We start from the raw sequence: 16,084 nt of genomic DNA on the forward strand, positions 1-16,084 counted from the left end.
TTTGTACATAATCTTGATGCGAGGATCTTCTCAGCATTTGATTTCTCACCGCAACTACAGCTTATTCCTGCCGATCCTTCAGACACGGCCCCCTACCTTCCTTCTTCATATCGAGAATCTTGAAAAACCCACATCCCTTCATATCGCCTGTCTTAGCCGGACTTTGGCATTGCCAAAAGTATAGCATATCGTCAATTACAAAATCATCCCCCTTTTCTTTACAAAGACCTGCACCAGCGCTGTCTGCAGAGGTAGAAGAGGATTTCTGTGGAGACGGTGGAAGAAGTCTTGTACGAGCTTTGGCTTTTTGATCGGCTCTCAGTAATCTATAGATATTGTCAGATGCCATATCTCGACTACTCAAATTCAAACTGAACAACTTACGTTGGTATACCACATTTACACAGCGGCGTTCCCTCCCTGGGACCATACGGACCAATAGTAGGTTCGGGATGAAAATCTGCATTCATGGAGCTTAGCTGTGTTTAGTTGCGCGCCACACAGGCTGTGTTGCTTACCATCTCGGTAAAATCTGATAAAGAGAACGTCTACATCAATATACACTACAGTAAAGGCTGACTTAGATAACAGACCCACCGAAATGTTATGTTGATCCGTGAAGTATAAGTCTTCTGATCGCAAAGCGGGATCGGGGTTTCAGCCTTATCAAAACTTGGTCGGTATAAGTCCAAGGCTTTCTGAGGGGGCACACTACTCGCTCCGTGAACACATGCTCTTCTCTTCTATCGTGGGCAACTCAAACTCACGTATGCTTGAATCTCTCTTGACAACCTCCGTTCATTAGGCACAATGAGTTGTGACCCAAATTCAGTTCATAAGTCCTAATTGGTTTGGTACTAGAGGCGAAATTCGAATCTACCGTGTTCGTCTCTCGAAGTCTGAATGCTCTTGGAGTACCTAGTGAAAGTGAGGCGATTGTGGTATAAGGTCCAAGATCTATTCAATCAAAGTTCACACATCAGTAATAATTACATGTGTGTTGCTCGAGGTACTTGACAAACTCACAAGTCAATTGATCCGCGTGCCATCCCACACTGTATTTCGAAAAAACGGATCTGAGTTCCAAAACGACGCAAATAATGATAGAAAGCCGCTTACGAGCTTTTCGCACCATCATATCGATTTGTTCCACAACAATTCGCTTTCCAATCACCTGCCCATTCCAATTCAAATCTTTTCCTTTTATTCAAAGATTCATTTACTGATTTTTCTATTAAATCTGCAGCTTTTCTTAAAAGTGGTGGATAATCTGCAATATTATTCATACTTGTACCAGAATACCAATATTTTACACCTTCTTTCCAAGCGTTTGACTTTGGATTTGGATATTTATACATTTGTACAGTATGTGGAGATTTTACTGCTTTTCCAGCTAAATAAAATTCATTATGATACCAATTTTCTGATTCTTCCATTAATTCTAAATATAAAGCTGAAGCTAGAGAAGGTGGTAAAGGAGATTCCAAAAGTGTTATGGGTAAACCGTGTGCATCGATTGATTTTTGTGTAGCAAGTGTTATTGGTGGTTGTGGACCGGTTTTCACTTTAGGTAATGTGGTGTTTGATGGTCCACGTAATATTGATAGTAGATCTACATTGGTAACTGGCAAACTGATCTTGGAAGGATTATCGATTTTCTCGCCAACCTGTGATTCAACGACTTCGTATTCCCTTTTCAATGATTTGAACGGTTCTTCATCGGTTTCATTGAAATCTATTACCTCTGATTTGCTAGTCCCTGAAATCTCAGTTTTAGGTTTCTTCAACCAGCTAGATAAAGAAGCTCCGGCTTTTCTCTTTCCTGCATTTCGCACTTTGGGTATTAATAATGCTTCTGCAGCTTTGGCGACATCTCCATCAAATTCATTGAGAGTTTCCAGTAATTGTTCAAAAGGTATGCTGATCGGTTCCAGTAAGGATGAGAGTAAGGCTAATTTCGTATCTGTATCTTCTTCATCATCTTTTGACCCTGCACCATCCATATCGAATGGTTGCCTTGCAGTTAGTATAATGATAATGCTAAAAGTGATAGTTATGTGTAAATAGAAGAAGAAATAACCGGTTACTTCAATATTTGTAATTAATGTTTTGCTGGTTGACTGGACTTTTGGTAAGCGGTATGACGCGAATAAGACGTGTTGTTGAATTTGATCTCTCTCATAATTTACTGTTCATCCATATATCATACGAAGCCTATATAGATCAAAGGTCCTCAATGTGGAGACCTTGATTACAGAAAATCATCAACCAGGATATCAGTAGGACAGTCCTCATAAGGAAAAATCAGTTGACCGAAATCTTCCAATTCAATACAAGTCCCTACCTGCCTTTCATAAATAATTCTTCCATCATGACAATATATTCATTATACATATTTGATCGGTAAGTTTAAGCAAGCGATACTTCTTTTCACCTTGTACCGCACAAAAGCACAAAGAAGCTAATTCAAGATGAGATAGTCATTGTGATTGTGTATATTATCAAGATTGGCATAGAACAAAACCTACAAGAGCACCTTCTTCACAAAATTATAAACCTGGTGTTCATAGAATTCCAATGATAACGAATAATATAAATTCTGAAGAAACATTCAATAAAGAATCAATATTTTCAAAATCTTTAGGAAGTCAAAATGAAAATAAAGATCATAATTCTTTAATTTCAAATAATTCAATATCAAATGATAAAGATAAAAAATTAAATTCATTACCTAAGGGATTACCTTTTGATGAAGAATCAAAATTAGTTTATGGAGTTATATTAAGTTTAAAAAATATGGTTAAAAAATTATCAGGAAAGTGAGTAAATTTTCAATCTTTTAATTTAAGTTAACAATAAGCTAATTAATTTATTGATTTCTTAAAAATAAAAATAAAAAGGGATGAAGCATTTACATCTTATTCTACATCTTCATATAAACTTCATCTTTTTGATACACCTACAAATTATAGATTTGTACTTCTTTCAGATCCTTCTTCTGATTCTTTAAGATTTATACTTAGACAATTATATGTTGGTCCTTTTTTAGAATATGTAATTAGAAATCCACTTGTAAAGATTGATAATAGGATAGAAGGAATTGATAATGATCTAGTGAGTGTATTCTTCCAAAGCCTTCAGTTCTAATCAACAACATATCGTTTAGCTTACCTGGATATCTTATCAAACTATAGTTTAGGCTGGCGGTGGATAAACATATGAAAGGTCTTTCTATGTTCAATTAAGCCCGATAAACTTGCTTCAATCCGGTATCAGATAGATAATACCAATTCAATGAATTTTACGAAATAATGATGCATGAATACAGCAAATGCAAGAAATGTAGCGAAAAGCACTATGTATGTTATTAATGCGTGAATCTGAAGACTACAACAAAGCTCAAACCAAACATCTAATATCCTTTCTCTTTCCATCCATCCTCTAATCCTCCTTACTTTCCTGTCCGGACGTTTCGATAACCTTTCCTCGAGCTTTCTTGACACTTCCCGTTATGACCACATCGTCATCTTCCTCTTTGATACCTTCCATTGCATCTTTTTTCACAACGCTATCATCAGCCACAAATTTATTCCTCAAAGTGGTCAACAATGATTTTCTAGTTTCTTTAGCCGTCTTATCATCTTGTCCTGAGTTATCGGCTCCATCGAGTGTGATCTCTTCTCCTCCAACTGCATCATCAAGTTGTAACTTAGTGAGACCTATTGCTAGCATGTCTTCCTAAAATCGGTAATGTCGCATAATCAGCAAAGAATTTTTAGTCCCATATGCAAGTCGTTTGCACCTACATCTATCGATCCTTTCGTAATCAATTTGATCACTTCAACTTCCTTCTCCTGACCAATTCTATAAGCTCTGTCCGCAGCTTGCCGGTCATTGTGAGGGTTGAAATCTTGATCGTAGATCACCACCACCGACGCAGCGGTCAAATTGATTCTGTGATAGTAGATCAGCCAGTGAGAATACGAAGGGGAAGATACATCGCAGTGGCGAGCCTCAGATCGGATGACTTAGTGAGTGATTATAGAGGCAAAATCCGACCTACCCTACACCACCAGCTTTGGTAGACAACAGAAAGACTGTAATTTCGGGATCCTCGTTAAATTCATCAACAAGTCCTTGTCTTTCATCCGTTTTGGTCTGTCCATCAAGTCTCGTATATTTGATGGCCAAATGATCTAATGCTTTTTCCAATATATCAAGGATCATGACGAACTAAATAAATTTGGTGAGTCTGGTCCGGTAAAGCGTGAATCTACTCCATGAGTACTTACTTGAGAGAACAACAATATCCTTTTTCCTTCTGCTTTACTTTTCTCGATGATCTTCCGTAAAGCTGCGATTTTACCACCTTCGAGGAATAATTCGGGATCTAGAGCGTATTTACGTAGTTCCTAAATTTGGACGAAAGCTCATTAGCCCGAGTGCCGAATGACCTTGATGCAAGGAGAACTTACATCCTCAATAGAGGTTGAACAGAAATTGGAGATCTCGTAATCGCTCATGATCTACAATCCCGATTTAGCAAGCGTTCCGCACAATAAAGTAGGATGAGCTCACCTCGAGATCCTCGATCACGTAATCTAATCTTGAATCACAGTATGTCGGAGTATTCAAGCATTCTTTAGCTAGTTTTTTGATCTTAGCATCGGTATATAATCTTCGGAATAGAAGAGGATGCGAAGCGGCTTTTCTCAAGTCCATCAGAATATTAGAAGAACTTGCTCCAATAGTACTTTGACCCTTTTTCGGTTTTGCTTTAGTAGGTTTCTTCTGTTCCGATTCTTCAACATTGGCAGCTTCATTTTCCAAAGCATCATCACTGAGCTCTTGCAAGACTTTCTTAGATCGGTTCATGGTCTCATTATATAGCTTCGCTTGGACTTTGGTCATCTCGCAATGTTCAACACTTTCTGTCTTGGGAGGTAAATTCAAGACCAATGCTTTTCGTCGACGGAGTACGAAAGGAGTCAACATTGTTCTTGCTCTTGAGGTTCTTTGTTGAGACAGCAAATTGGCCGATCCTTGAGATTTAAAGATTGCTCGTAGATACGGTTCGGCATCTGCGAATGTATCTTTGTGTATGAACATCAGGAGGGACTGTTCGATCGAGACAAATTAGTTAGAAGCCTTTCACATGTAGACGAGGGTACTGACCACAAGCTCTTGTAGGTTATTCTGCAAGGGTGTACCTGTCAACAGTAATCTCCACTTGGGTTTGATCGATAGCAGATCGCTATAAGCCTTGGTTGTACAGCTCTTAAGCTTATGACCCTCATCGTAAACGCAGGTTTCGAATTCGATCTTTTTACGGAAGAAGCTTAGATCATCCGCTGCAGCTACCTGAGTATATGACGCTAAGACAACTTCCAGTTTGCCTGATCTGAATCTTCGTTTGAGTTCATCTCTTAGACCAGCACGCTCAGCTTGTGATCCAAAGTATGTTTGTACGTCTACCGATGGAGCGAATCTAGCGAATTCTCTGGTCCAATTTTCTAACGTCGATGCACTACCACGGCATATTTAGTACGATGCTCGTGGGTGTGATCAAATTGCACTTACGGTACGAAGATCATATGTGGACCTTTGATACCTCTTTCTTTTAAATGAGCTATGAACGAAATCACCTGAATCGTCTTTCCCAGACCTAATGATGACTGTCAGTCTTACGGCGCTATCATTTTGCAACAAATTGGTAGCTCACCCATTTCATCTGCAAGGATACACCCGATCTTTTTGGAGTACAGCAGATTCAACCAATTCACACCCAACAATTGATAATCCTTCAATATCGTGCCCTCGCTCAAGGTTGCAGGTTGGGTTTGTATATAGCTCGATAGGATCTTTCGTTTCTTCATGTCCGTTTCTTTCCTTAGCAATTCAGATACTTTTGCTACGTCCACTTTAACATCATTGAGGCCGTCCGAACGAGGTGTTCCAATAACGCTTTCTTGAGCCATAGATGCGCCTCTCCAGACAGATTGGGTATTGCCTACATCGGTTGCTATAGCTTCGCATCGATTTAGACAAGCGTCAATCTGTACGTAACCCTCCATGATTTCTGTGTATTGCTCGAATAGCTTGAATGAGACACCTCTGGCCTTAGTGAGCTTGTGTCTAGCTTCATCGACATCTTCGTACGGCCGTAGCTTGATGATGGTAGCTGCTTGTTCTGCGCTACAGGCTGCGGAACGAAGTGAACATTAGTATCGTTGAAATGCGGAATATGACTAGCGTTACGTTGCATGGGAATCAGTGGGATGAGAGGTTGACTTACCAATCGTACCGGTCAACATATCCGCATCAACCTCATTGAAAGCCTTTAAAGCTTCACCTTCAGCATCAACTTCCGGATCACCTTTTCTCTTTTTCCTTTTCCTACCTTCATCTCCTGACCAACTACCCTCACTATCACCATCTGACATTTCACCTCCAGAAGAAGTTTCATCTGGATCTCTTCTTTTCCCATTTGAGCTTCTATTTGCATAAATACTTGATTTTTCGTTCTTCTTGGGTTTAGGCGGTTGTGAAATTTTCATTCTTGGTATAGAAGGCAAAGTAGATGAGGAAGAAGGTCTTTGAAGTAATGGCGGTTTACTTTGACTCTGTAAAGGTTTCACTTTATTAGGTTGAAACGCTTCGAATTTTGGTGGATTTCCTGTAATCGTCGATGATGATGTTGTTGTTGTTGTTGTTGACATCGTTATATTCCTATCATTTATAGCTTGAATTTGATTTATGACTCTATCAGTATCATTAGGATATTTCTTCAATAAAGATAATATTGAATTATATGGTGTATTTCTAAATTGAGTAGATATCCTATTGGCCATTTGTTTTCTTCTATTTTCCTCTTCTGATTCCCTCTGAGCTGCTAAAACCAAACTAGGTTGACGAGATCCTGAGGATGAAATTGGTGATGAAAGGATAGTACCACCATTTATTGATTTAACTTGTGTTGGAGAATCAGGTTCATCAGGATCAGCGTATTTTCTAGGTTTCAATCTACTTAAAGGTTGAGGTGAAGATGGTGAAAGTAATGCCGAATTATTGGTATTACTTATGCTATTTCGAGTTGTTGAAGCATCGAAAGAGAAAGCTGATCCTCCTGATGTATCTGAAGTAGGATTATGCCTATTATGAATAGCCTTCAACACGTCTTGTGGACTTCCAGTTAAAGCAGGTTTGAATTGGGAATCATCCTGCTTTGATCGACCGATACCTGAAGAAGGTATAGCTCCTCCAGCTGAACTTGAGCCGTAATTGAGATTCCGAGAGATAGGGTTGATAGGACTTGCATTGTTGTTGAAGTATTTTGAATGTGATGGAGTGGGAGCAGGAGAAGATGAAGGCGGGACAAGAATATTGGATTCGGGTGAAGATTGAATCGTTATTGTTTCCACAGGCGAAGGTCTTTTGAGTTTTTTCTCTCGCAGTGCAGCTATCGCCTCCTATTTCCATCAAGGATGAATCAGCTACCGGTCAACTCAGTGTCTGGGATGTCCGCACAAGTGTTCTTCCGGGTCTCAGATGGAGTCCAGTACTCACACGACGCTTTCGTTCCGCTTCAGCGGAAGACATTACGGAATTTGGGTAGTGGATTTAACGGTTAACAAATTTGCAATAAGTCAGACAGATCAGGGGCGATGATGTAAGTAACTACCAGAGTGGGATGGTACGATATGTTACAGGGGGATAGAATTGCAGATGTCGGAAGTGCAGTCTTGTTCTTATGTGATCAAGATGAGTGAGGATTATTTCTCTGACATTTGAGATAGAGAATTATAATATTTTTATGAACCTTGACGCGTACTCGATCAATCATCGGATATTTACTGTTTACCCTTCATCTCATCAAATTTTGATCCCGTCATTCATATCACATTTATCCTTACATGCAAAAGAAATCATATATATTCTACCCTTCATTCATCTGTGATACTTGATAAATGTATAAGATCATGTAAGTGAACACCTATTAAAATACTATCTATGTGGAAACGATTTACACAGCTGCAACGATAGCTTCAGCAGAATTTAGAGCTCCAACCATCTTTACACATTCTCTTCTTCTAGCAACTATATCAGGCGATTCTTTGAGCAATTCTTCAAGGACTTCTGGTTTGTACAAGTGTTCCAATAATTCTCTCTGTAAATTTTCTTTAGCAAAATTTACAAGGTTATAAGTGATTGCTTTGGGAACCATATCAATCATCTCTCGCTTTACTACCGAGTAGTACGATTGAATGAGGAGTTCTAAGCAAACACGTCAGTTACGGGTCCTGAGGGACAATATGAACAGACCCACTTATAACATCAGTCTCCATAGCTTCTCTCTCACTGAGCGATGCAACAGGTTTGATAACTGATGGAGGAGCTTCCATAGCTGCTGTTCTCTTTTTAGGTTGTTTGTCTTTTGAGAAGAAACTGTTAAAGAAAGATGGTTCATCCTTTCTGAAATCTGCATCCAGATCTTTACCATTATTTAATGCATTTACCGGGATTTTCTTAGGGTCAACAGGTTTTTCGGGAGGTTTGTTCGCATTCATTCGGTCATTCACTAATGCCATAGCTTTATGTCCTCCTATGAAATCGGGATGGGTCGTATTGACGTAACAAGCTTGCATCGATACCATATCCGTGACCAATTTATTTGTTGGTTGCATACATGATTTGAAAAAGTTGATAACGACGAGGTTGAAACGATCTTTCAATTCTGGGTATCGTTTGAATGTTTGCTATTTTTCAGTTGATTCAGCTAATTGCTTTACGGCACACGGCAACGATGTCAAGCGACTCACAGTTTTAGATAAAAGATGACCTAATATTCGGATCAATTCATCATATACCAAAGCACAACATCTAAGGGAAGGTTCCTCTAATCGTCTAATCTGTTGCTTCACTATAACCTCAAAAGCAGTTGTACCGACAAACAATGATGGTGTAGAACCGGACGAATTGTAGAGAATAGTTCGTATATCTCCATCCTTGACTTGATCGAATGGATCAATCGACTTAACTCCATTATTATATAATTCGTGGAACACGAAACTGATACGGGCACCACCCGATAATTCGTTGAGTGATAGGTCATTGGTATTACCATCGATAGCTGATCGGAATTCGGAACAGAATTCAGTGATAGTGGAAAGTACTAAACTACCTGGATTAGTTTCTCCCATTGGTCCACCAAGGGAGGTGAGTTCAGCTTGATATTTAGCTAATTGTTGACTAATTCGGGCTTTGATGTCAGGAAGGGTGTTTCGGATATGGTGCATAAGGATCTAAGCGATATCGATGTTAGCTTTCAAGCAGATAAAGTAGGATGTAGACATACGATATTGAGTTTTCTAGCGAGCCAAGGGGTACCGCAATATTGCGCTTTTCCAGCATAACTAGGATGATTTTCGAAAAATTTCCTCTCATTATCTAAAGCACTAGAAATTGTTTTACTTTGATCTATATCCCTTTGTCCTCGATTGACTACAGGTACATAACCCAATCGCAAAGGAATAACTCTTCCAGCAAGAATATCAACTACATCCGTACCTTGATCCATCAAATCGACTTTTGTCAATACACCAATAGTTCTGGTACCCTCTGGATCGACTTCACGTGCCATTTTCAAACCATCTGAGTTTGCCAAATCCGTGTTTGCCGCTGTTACTGCTAAGATGATTGCGTTGGGTTTAGAAATGAATCTCATCAACATGTCTCGTATTTGTTTTTCAATATCTCTTGGTTGATCTCCGACAGGAACCTTTGTGAGACCGGGCAAATCAACAAGGGTGAGAGTGAGTACATTAGGAGAAAAGATCCGCAAGTTGATAGGATTTGGTGAAATACCTGATCACAGGACTGTCAGTAATCTCAACTTCGCATTGTAGGAGGACTTCGACATTTAACGGATGACTAGTCCCTGAAGGAGGCATCACTTACCAGCATTCTTTCCAGTCATCTTCTCGGTATCTCTGACAATCTCATCTCGGATCTTATGGAAATCATGGAACTTTTGTCCAGGCAAGTGAAGGAACTCTCCCCATTCATCCGGATTATTTTCGTTCAATTGTACTTTGGCCATAGCATCTTCAGCCTTTTCTCCATCTGATTTATCTCCATTCGGTTGAGCAGGTTTAGAGGTTGCTGGTCTGTTGATCAATTGAAGTACCTATATCATTCCGTTTGAGTATTGAATTGTATTACAACAAAGAAGTGGAAATCGTACCAATGGTCGTCTCGTCACAATACCAGTTCCACGGGGTAAGAAATCTCTTCCAACGATGTTCTATTTGGACGTATCAGATTAGCGAGATCCAAGTATAGCCTTCAGACAAGCAAACTTACCTCAAGCACAGACGATTTACCACTACTTTGAGATCCGATTACAGTGATTTGCGGTAAATCCTATATACGCGACAACGTGAGCTAGCGAAAATGGGATCACGATGGGAGCGCATCAACTCACGATGTTATTTGACACACCGATTGATGCGAAAACATCTTGCAGCTAATCGCAGCGTTAGTGCGGATACTATTATGTATGATAATGACAGATTGGACATACCTTGTTCACGAGCGAGATAAGCTGTTGATCCATCTTGCGTTACGTATCTCTAGATTTCTTTTCTTTTTATATATTCTGAACTCTCTCCTGCGTTATTCTCTGTTTTATGTTTGGTATGTATATAGTCACAATATCATATATTATCGTATAAAAGCAAAATATATGGGTGAAAAGGAATGAAATAACCATTAATGAATACACGTCCAAGCTATGACACGCATTCGTTGGGTGGCGGCACGGTATGTGATCAGTGTATACGTAATATCCTTCCCTCTTAACCTCCTTAGGTGATTCGAGGCGGTGTTATTAATACTCCTCAGTCTGGGATAGAACTCATATCACTATGCACCATTATTCCACATTCAGATGATCTATCAATAAATGATTATCGAACAGTTGGTGGAAGCAAGTCCGTAGCATGTATGGTGTCGAGCAATACAAAAAAACACCTGAATGATATCAATTTCTACCCGTAGGGGATATATATCAAACAAAATTTCCGAAAATAACAACGGTTTCGTAAGGCAGTTGCCTGTTTCGTTGGTGCAGTGGTAGCATGCCCTCTTAGGGTTTTCAATAATACGAAAACTTTGGGGGTGGTCCTCGGTTCAATCCCGGGACGAGACCCGTCAATATTTTTTTCAGTTTCCTATCTCTTTTCATAGTATCTGTCAAAACCAATAATACATGCATGTTGTAGCGATTACGCTTATGCATATGTAATGAAAAATATAGTCAATTCGCGTATGTCAAACAAAATTGTATTGCTTTATCTTCATTGAAACTGCATATCATTATTCAATATAATGCAAAATGACATTTTGTTTTAGCTTCTCCTGCAACTGTCACTGATACACAACTTTGCATCCCAAACTATTATTATACTTCATCGGGTCCCAACATGACTACAAGGTAAAACCAATGGTCAGCAGAGCTTTGGTACGGTTGTCCGATCATGGCGAGTGGAACGAGCGGTTCAAGGAGGGACTGGAGGTCCAAGAGGAAGATGGCAAGGAAGAGTAGGAGGGGCACTACCAGAGAGGATTTGAATGATAACTTACGTTCAGGTCTGACCTTGGCGTCGAATTGCTCAGAAGTGAGTTTACCAGATTCGAGAGTTGACTCTTTAAGACTATTTGCAAAGTAAATGACCATTTTCTATAAGATGACAATATTCAACTTACGTGATACCCTTCTTGTGTGCATTCTTGGCGATAGCGGCGACGTCTATGAAAGGAGAATTGATTAGCAATGACCCTAAGTCGAACTTCCTGTAAATTGATGACTCACCATCGTAACCAAGAACAGAGTTCAAACAAGTAGCACTGCATGTTTACGAATGTCAGCTAGATCTCCTTTCATGCTATCACAAATGAAGGTAGCCTCACAGCATCAAAGACTCATTCATGATCTTCTTAATCTTCTCTTCGTTGGCCTTGATACCGACAACACAGTTTTTGGTGAATGATCTTGATCCATCAGCTAAAAGCCGGATGGATTGTAACAAGTTCTTAATGAGAACAGGTTTGAAAACGTTAAGTTCGAATTGACCGTATGAACCAGCTACGGAGATTGTAGTGTTGTTACCGATAACTTGGGCAGCGACCATGGTAAGGGCTTCACATTGTGTTGGGTTGACTCTGTTTGGGATTCAAAAGATCAGCTTGCCCCGGATTGCATTGCCTATCTACCATGTCTGATAACTCACTTTCCAGGCATGATTGATGATCCAGGTTCATTCTCTGGTAATTCCAATTCACCAAGACCACATCGAGGACCAGAACCGAGGTATCTAATATCGTTTGCGATTTTCATAAGCGAGACAGCTACGGTGTTGAGGGCACCGGAAGCTTCTACGATAGCATCGTGAGCAGCGAGAGCCTCGAACTATTTACCAATGATTAGGGTCAGCGCTATTCGTCGAGTTTTGTGCCATTTGCCCCACTGACCTTGTTAGGTGCAGTGACGAATTTGTGACCGGTAATCTTGGAAATCTCAGCAGCAACTTTCTCATCGAAACCTTTCTTGGTGTTAAGACCCTGTTTAGCCATCACCGTTAGCAATTCTGTCGGTTAAGCATAATATATAATCCGGATAGCGTACAGTTCCGACAGCGGTACCACCTTGAGCCAGTTGACTCAGATTTTTAAGAGTACCTTCAACTCTCTCAATACCTTTGGCTACTTGAGCAACATATCCACTGAACTCCTGACCGAGAGTCAAAGGAGTAGCATCTTGCAAGTGGGTTCTACCAATCTTGATGATATGGTCAAATGACTTCTTCTTTTCTTCAAGAGCATCATGAAGTTCTTTGAGAGCTGGGACAAGGTTCTCGTTAATCTCTACAACAGCAGCGACGTGCATAGCAGTGGGGAAGCTGAAGATCGCATTAATGAGCTATTAGCACGAACCTATTTCTAAAAAGACGGGACGCATACTCACGTATCATTTGAAGATTGAGACATGTTGACATGATCATTAGGGTGGACAGGTTTCTTGCTACCCAATTCACCACCCATCAACTCAATAGCTCTATTAGAAATAACTTCGTTGACGTTCATGTTAGTTTGTGTACCAGATCCAGTCTGGAAGACCACCAGAGGGAATTCGTCGATGAGTTTACCAGAAATAACCTCATCTGCTGCTTTGGAGATGTTTTCAGCAATCTCAGCTGGAAGACCGTATGTTTGGTTGACGTGAGCAGCTGCCTTTTTGAGAACACCGAAGGCTTTGATGAGAGGAGGGGGCATTCGTTCGGTTGGTCCACCTATGAATGATATCGAATCAGCATCTTGAAAACTCGCAGACCTATCTTTTCGGGATCCTGTGTCTCTTGACTGAATCTCCTTGAGAAGCTCCAAAATCCTCCTTCACTTCTGGCCTTGTGCCCAGAAACCTAAAAGGGATACCGTTTGCTGTAAAGTACATATGCCTACTCACCGATATCGAAGTTGATCAAACTTCGTTGAGTTTGAGCTCCCCAATATCTATCAGCTGGTACCTGTAAAGGACCGAAAGTATCCTTCTCTTGTCTGAACTTTTGTTCTGCCATTATGGATGATGAAGTGACGAATGTTCTCGAGGATAGTACAGTAGCAATTTGTCTTCTGGTGAGCTACACAAGTATTTGACATGGAACATTAGCTAACGTTTATCCTCGTGGACAGTGATATCGGCGAAGCGACCTTCGCCTGTGCTTGGGAAACAGAGATGTGGAGGTCATACCATACTTCAGATGGGATCAGGTGATCCTATAAAAGCAATACCACAGTCAACAAATGAATGACTTACGCTGTTAGCCGATCTGACAGCAATGCGATTCAACATGGGTAGAGCAGACAATGCAGAAGAAACTAGATATGGTAGACTTGTTGGATATACAAATTAGAGGAGAGTATTGATTTTTGACTTTTGACTTTGGACATTTGTCTCAACATTTTGGATTTAGATTTGGATCTCTGTCCAATGTATGCTGGCGGCTTTGATCGGTTGTTCGGCCGCAATTCAAACTCCTCGGGTTGAATCGGAATAGAATATATCTTCCCAATTGTCAGATTACCACGAGGCAGAGTAATTTATATATTATAATATATTGAGTCACGTGACTTTTGTGATTTCCTCGACGCGATTGACTGTGCCTGAATAGTATTTAATGTTAATGTTCTCGTTGAGCCCAACTATTCATTCATGACAATGCCTTTCAATAGTCAATCATCTCAATCATCGTCACAATCATCAATCTCATCGAATACCTCCATTGTCCCTCATCATTGTGCTTGTCTGCTTGCTCATTCCTCTCTAGGTGTGGTCCAGGTCCCATGTCATTCAAGTAAGTGTACAATTCAATACGTAAACTCAGCTAATCAAATTGTCATTTAGACCCGCGATACGGCGTACATACGGCAAAGCTCCTCCTAGAACAACATCTTCCTCTTCCCTTTTCGATAGTCCTTCTCCTCCACCCTTCCAATCAAGTGATGTTCGATCATCTTCACCACCAAGTTCATCAAGGATAGAAACGCCTGGACCATCTTCACCTCAGACACCTCGTAAAAGAGTATTGAGTCGAAGTAGTTCACCTTTATTCTGGTCCGCAGATGAAGAAGAAGAGGAAGATGAAACGAAAATTGCCTCATCAACAAAATCACCCATCCATACTTCTAATGAAGGAAATGGGAGAACAATCAAGAAAATGCCATCTTCTCAACCTAAAAAGGCAATTCAATCATCTTTAAAAGGATTTTTTACTTTTCAACCTCAACGCAAAGTTAAGACACCTCTTGAACCTAGTAAAACCATTCCAGTAACTTCCAATTCAAGTAAAATACAAAATCCAGTCTCTGTACTAGGTGTAAAGGAACCATGGAATTCAAAAGCGAAAACAACGAATAAACCTTTAACTCAATTACATTTGACTCATTTACCTCTTTTACATACTTGTTCGGAATGTGGTATGTCATTTATGCGTGGAGGTGAAGATGAGTCTATTCATATTGATCATCATACAAGAGTACTCAGAGGTATAACATGGGATGGTTTAGGTAAATCTAAAGTAGATGAGAAAGGTTGGAAAATAGTTAAAGATGATATAAATTTTGGTTTAAATGGAAAAGGCAAAGGCAAGATTATCATGGTTGATGGAAGTATAGGTGGAAATAAGGTATGTCTATTTTTGTTCATCTTCAGTCATGACAAAAAATCCAAGACGATTCGCGTATAAAACCACACCAAACTAATTTTCCTTATTTGTTTACTAGCTCGACGAGATACTTTCGACGGTTGATCGAGTCTTATCTTCACCTCCCCTTCCACCTACAATTATAGAAAGATGTAAAATATTTTTATTCGTAACTTCTTCACCCCCTCTTCCGTCAAAATTATCAAATAAGAGGCAGAAATTGGATACTTCGATATCAAAGAAAGTAGTTCAGAAAGAAAGAGTGATAGGTGTAGTTGTAGCTCAAGGTATAAAATGGGCTATGAGAGTTTTGAAAGTTAATGATCAATCAGACCTAAATACCAAATTGTCAACTGAAGATAAAGAGGATAAGGAGAAGACGATCTTAATTGAGAGTGGTGGATTAGGAAGTGTAACATGCGAGTAAGTTTAAACTTTTATATTATTGACAAAACAAATGAAATGATTAATTACTTTTTGAAAATTAGTCCCGAATCTCTTTCAACTCCATTAGGTATTCATAGATTATATATTTCACCTTTGTATAGATCAAATAAACTTTCTTTTGAATTATTAGAAAGTGCATCTAAAAATACAATTTATGGATGTAAATTTGATCCTTTAAAAGGTGAAATTGCTTTTTCTCAACCTACACAAAGTGGAAGAACAATAATGGAAAAATGGGGTAAAGGTAATATAAGAGTTTTTGTAGATGATGAAAGTCAATTATAATTTTTTTTAAATATGTTGTAATAATATGTTAAATAATCATGCTCATTTATACAATATTTTGTAAAATTATAATGCATATTTTCTTTAATATA

The 16,084-nt window shown here is 39.4% G+C and overlaps 6 protein-coding genes across 6 annotated transcripts; 2 read left to right on the forward strand and 4 right to left on the reverse strand.

The window, feature by feature from the left end:
• Positions 1 to 61: 61 nt before the first annotated feature.
• On the reverse strand, positions 62 to 2,003 carry I206_102705 (uncharacterized protein; the record flags this gene model as incomplete). The annotated part of the gene is made up of 7 exons (XM_070202607.1): positions 62 to 326; positions 385 to 460; positions 519 to 532; positions 598 to 711; positions 768 to 957; positions 1,027 to 1,055; positions 1,120 to 2,003. 7 exons carry the CDS (start codon positions 2,001 to 2,003, stop codon positions 62 to 64), a joined length of 1,572 nt encoding a protein of 523 aa, XP_070058708.1.
• A 368-nt stretch (positions 2,004 to 2,371) lies between these two features.
• Positions 2,372 to 3,245, forward strand: I206_102706 (uncharacterized protein; the record flags this gene model as incomplete). The annotated part of the gene is made up of 4 exons (XM_019154812.2): positions 2,372 to 2,403; positions 2,481 to 2,819; positions 2,901 to 3,114; positions 3,195 to 3,245. The coding sequence occupies 4 exons, from the start codon at positions 2,372 to 2,374 to the stop codon at positions 3,243 to 3,245; spliced, it is 636 nt and encodes a 211-aa protein (XP_019012215.2).
• Positions 3,246 to 3,441: 196 nt separating this feature from the next.
• Positions 3,442 to 7,599, reverse strand: I206_102707 (uncharacterized protein; the record flags this gene model as incomplete). Its single annotated transcript, XM_070202608.1, has 11 exons — positions 3,442 to 3,738; positions 3,807 to 3,954; positions 4,064 to 4,233; positions 4,293 to 4,412; positions 4,476 to 4,526; positions 4,579 to 5,118; positions 5,176 to 5,527; positions 5,581 to 5,665; positions 5,723 to 6,202; positions 6,296 to 7,469; positions 7,567 to 7,599. 11 exons carry the CDS (start codon positions 7,597 to 7,599, stop codon positions 3,442 to 3,444), a joined length of 3,450 nt encoding a protein of 1,149 aa, XP_070058709.1.
• Positions 7,600 to 8,023: 424 nt separating this feature from the next.
• I206_102708 (uncharacterized protein) lies at positions 8,024 to 10,615 on the reverse strand (the record flags this gene model as incomplete). Its single annotated transcript, XM_019154814.1, has 9 exons — positions 8,024 to 8,274; positions 8,327 to 8,756; positions 8,820 to 9,302; positions 9,356 to 9,864; positions 9,958 to 10,186; positions 10,244 to 10,303; positions 10,363 to 10,422; positions 10,484 to 10,525; positions 10,583 to 10,615. The coding sequence occupies 9 exons, from the start codon at positions 10,613 to 10,615 to the stop codon at positions 8,024 to 8,026; spliced, it is 2,097 nt and encodes a 698-aa protein (XP_019012217.1).
• Positions 10,616 to 11,461: 846 nt separating this feature from the next.
• On the reverse strand, positions 11,462 to 13,909 carry I206_102709 (fumarate hydratase, mitochondrial; the record flags this gene model as incomplete). Its single annotated transcript, XM_070202609.1, has 11 exons — positions 11,462 to 11,487; positions 11,644 to 11,714; positions 11,767 to 11,809; positions 11,873 to 11,907; positions 11,971 to 12,222; positions 12,291 to 12,469; positions 12,532 to 12,621; positions 12,686 to 12,959; positions 13,025 to 13,349; positions 13,523 to 13,697; positions 13,874 to 13,909. The coding sequence occupies 11 exons, from the start codon at positions 13,907 to 13,909 to the stop codon at positions 11,462 to 11,464; spliced, it is 1,506 nt and encodes a 501-aa protein (XP_070058710.1).
• Positions 13,910 to 14,400: 491 nt separating this feature from the next.
• I206_102710 (uncharacterized protein) lies at positions 14,401 to 15,992 on the forward strand (the record flags this gene model as incomplete). The annotated part of the gene is made up of 4 exons (XM_019154816.1): positions 14,401 to 14,411; positions 14,462 to 15,242; positions 15,340 to 15,683; positions 15,749 to 15,992. 4 exons carry the CDS (start codon positions 14,401 to 14,403, stop codon positions 15,990 to 15,992), a joined length of 1,380 nt encoding a protein of 459 aa, XP_019012219.1.
• Positions 15,993 to 16,084: the final 92 nt, after the last annotated feature.

The sequence above is a fragment of the Kwoniella pini genome, chromosome 3, assembly GCF_000512605.2.
Source record: "Kwoniella pini CBS 10737 chromosome 3, complete sequence".
NCBI classification, from domain to species: domain Eukaryota; kingdom Fungi; phylum Basidiomycota; class Tremellomycetes; order Tremellales; family Cryptococcaceae; genus Kwoniella; species Kwoniella pini.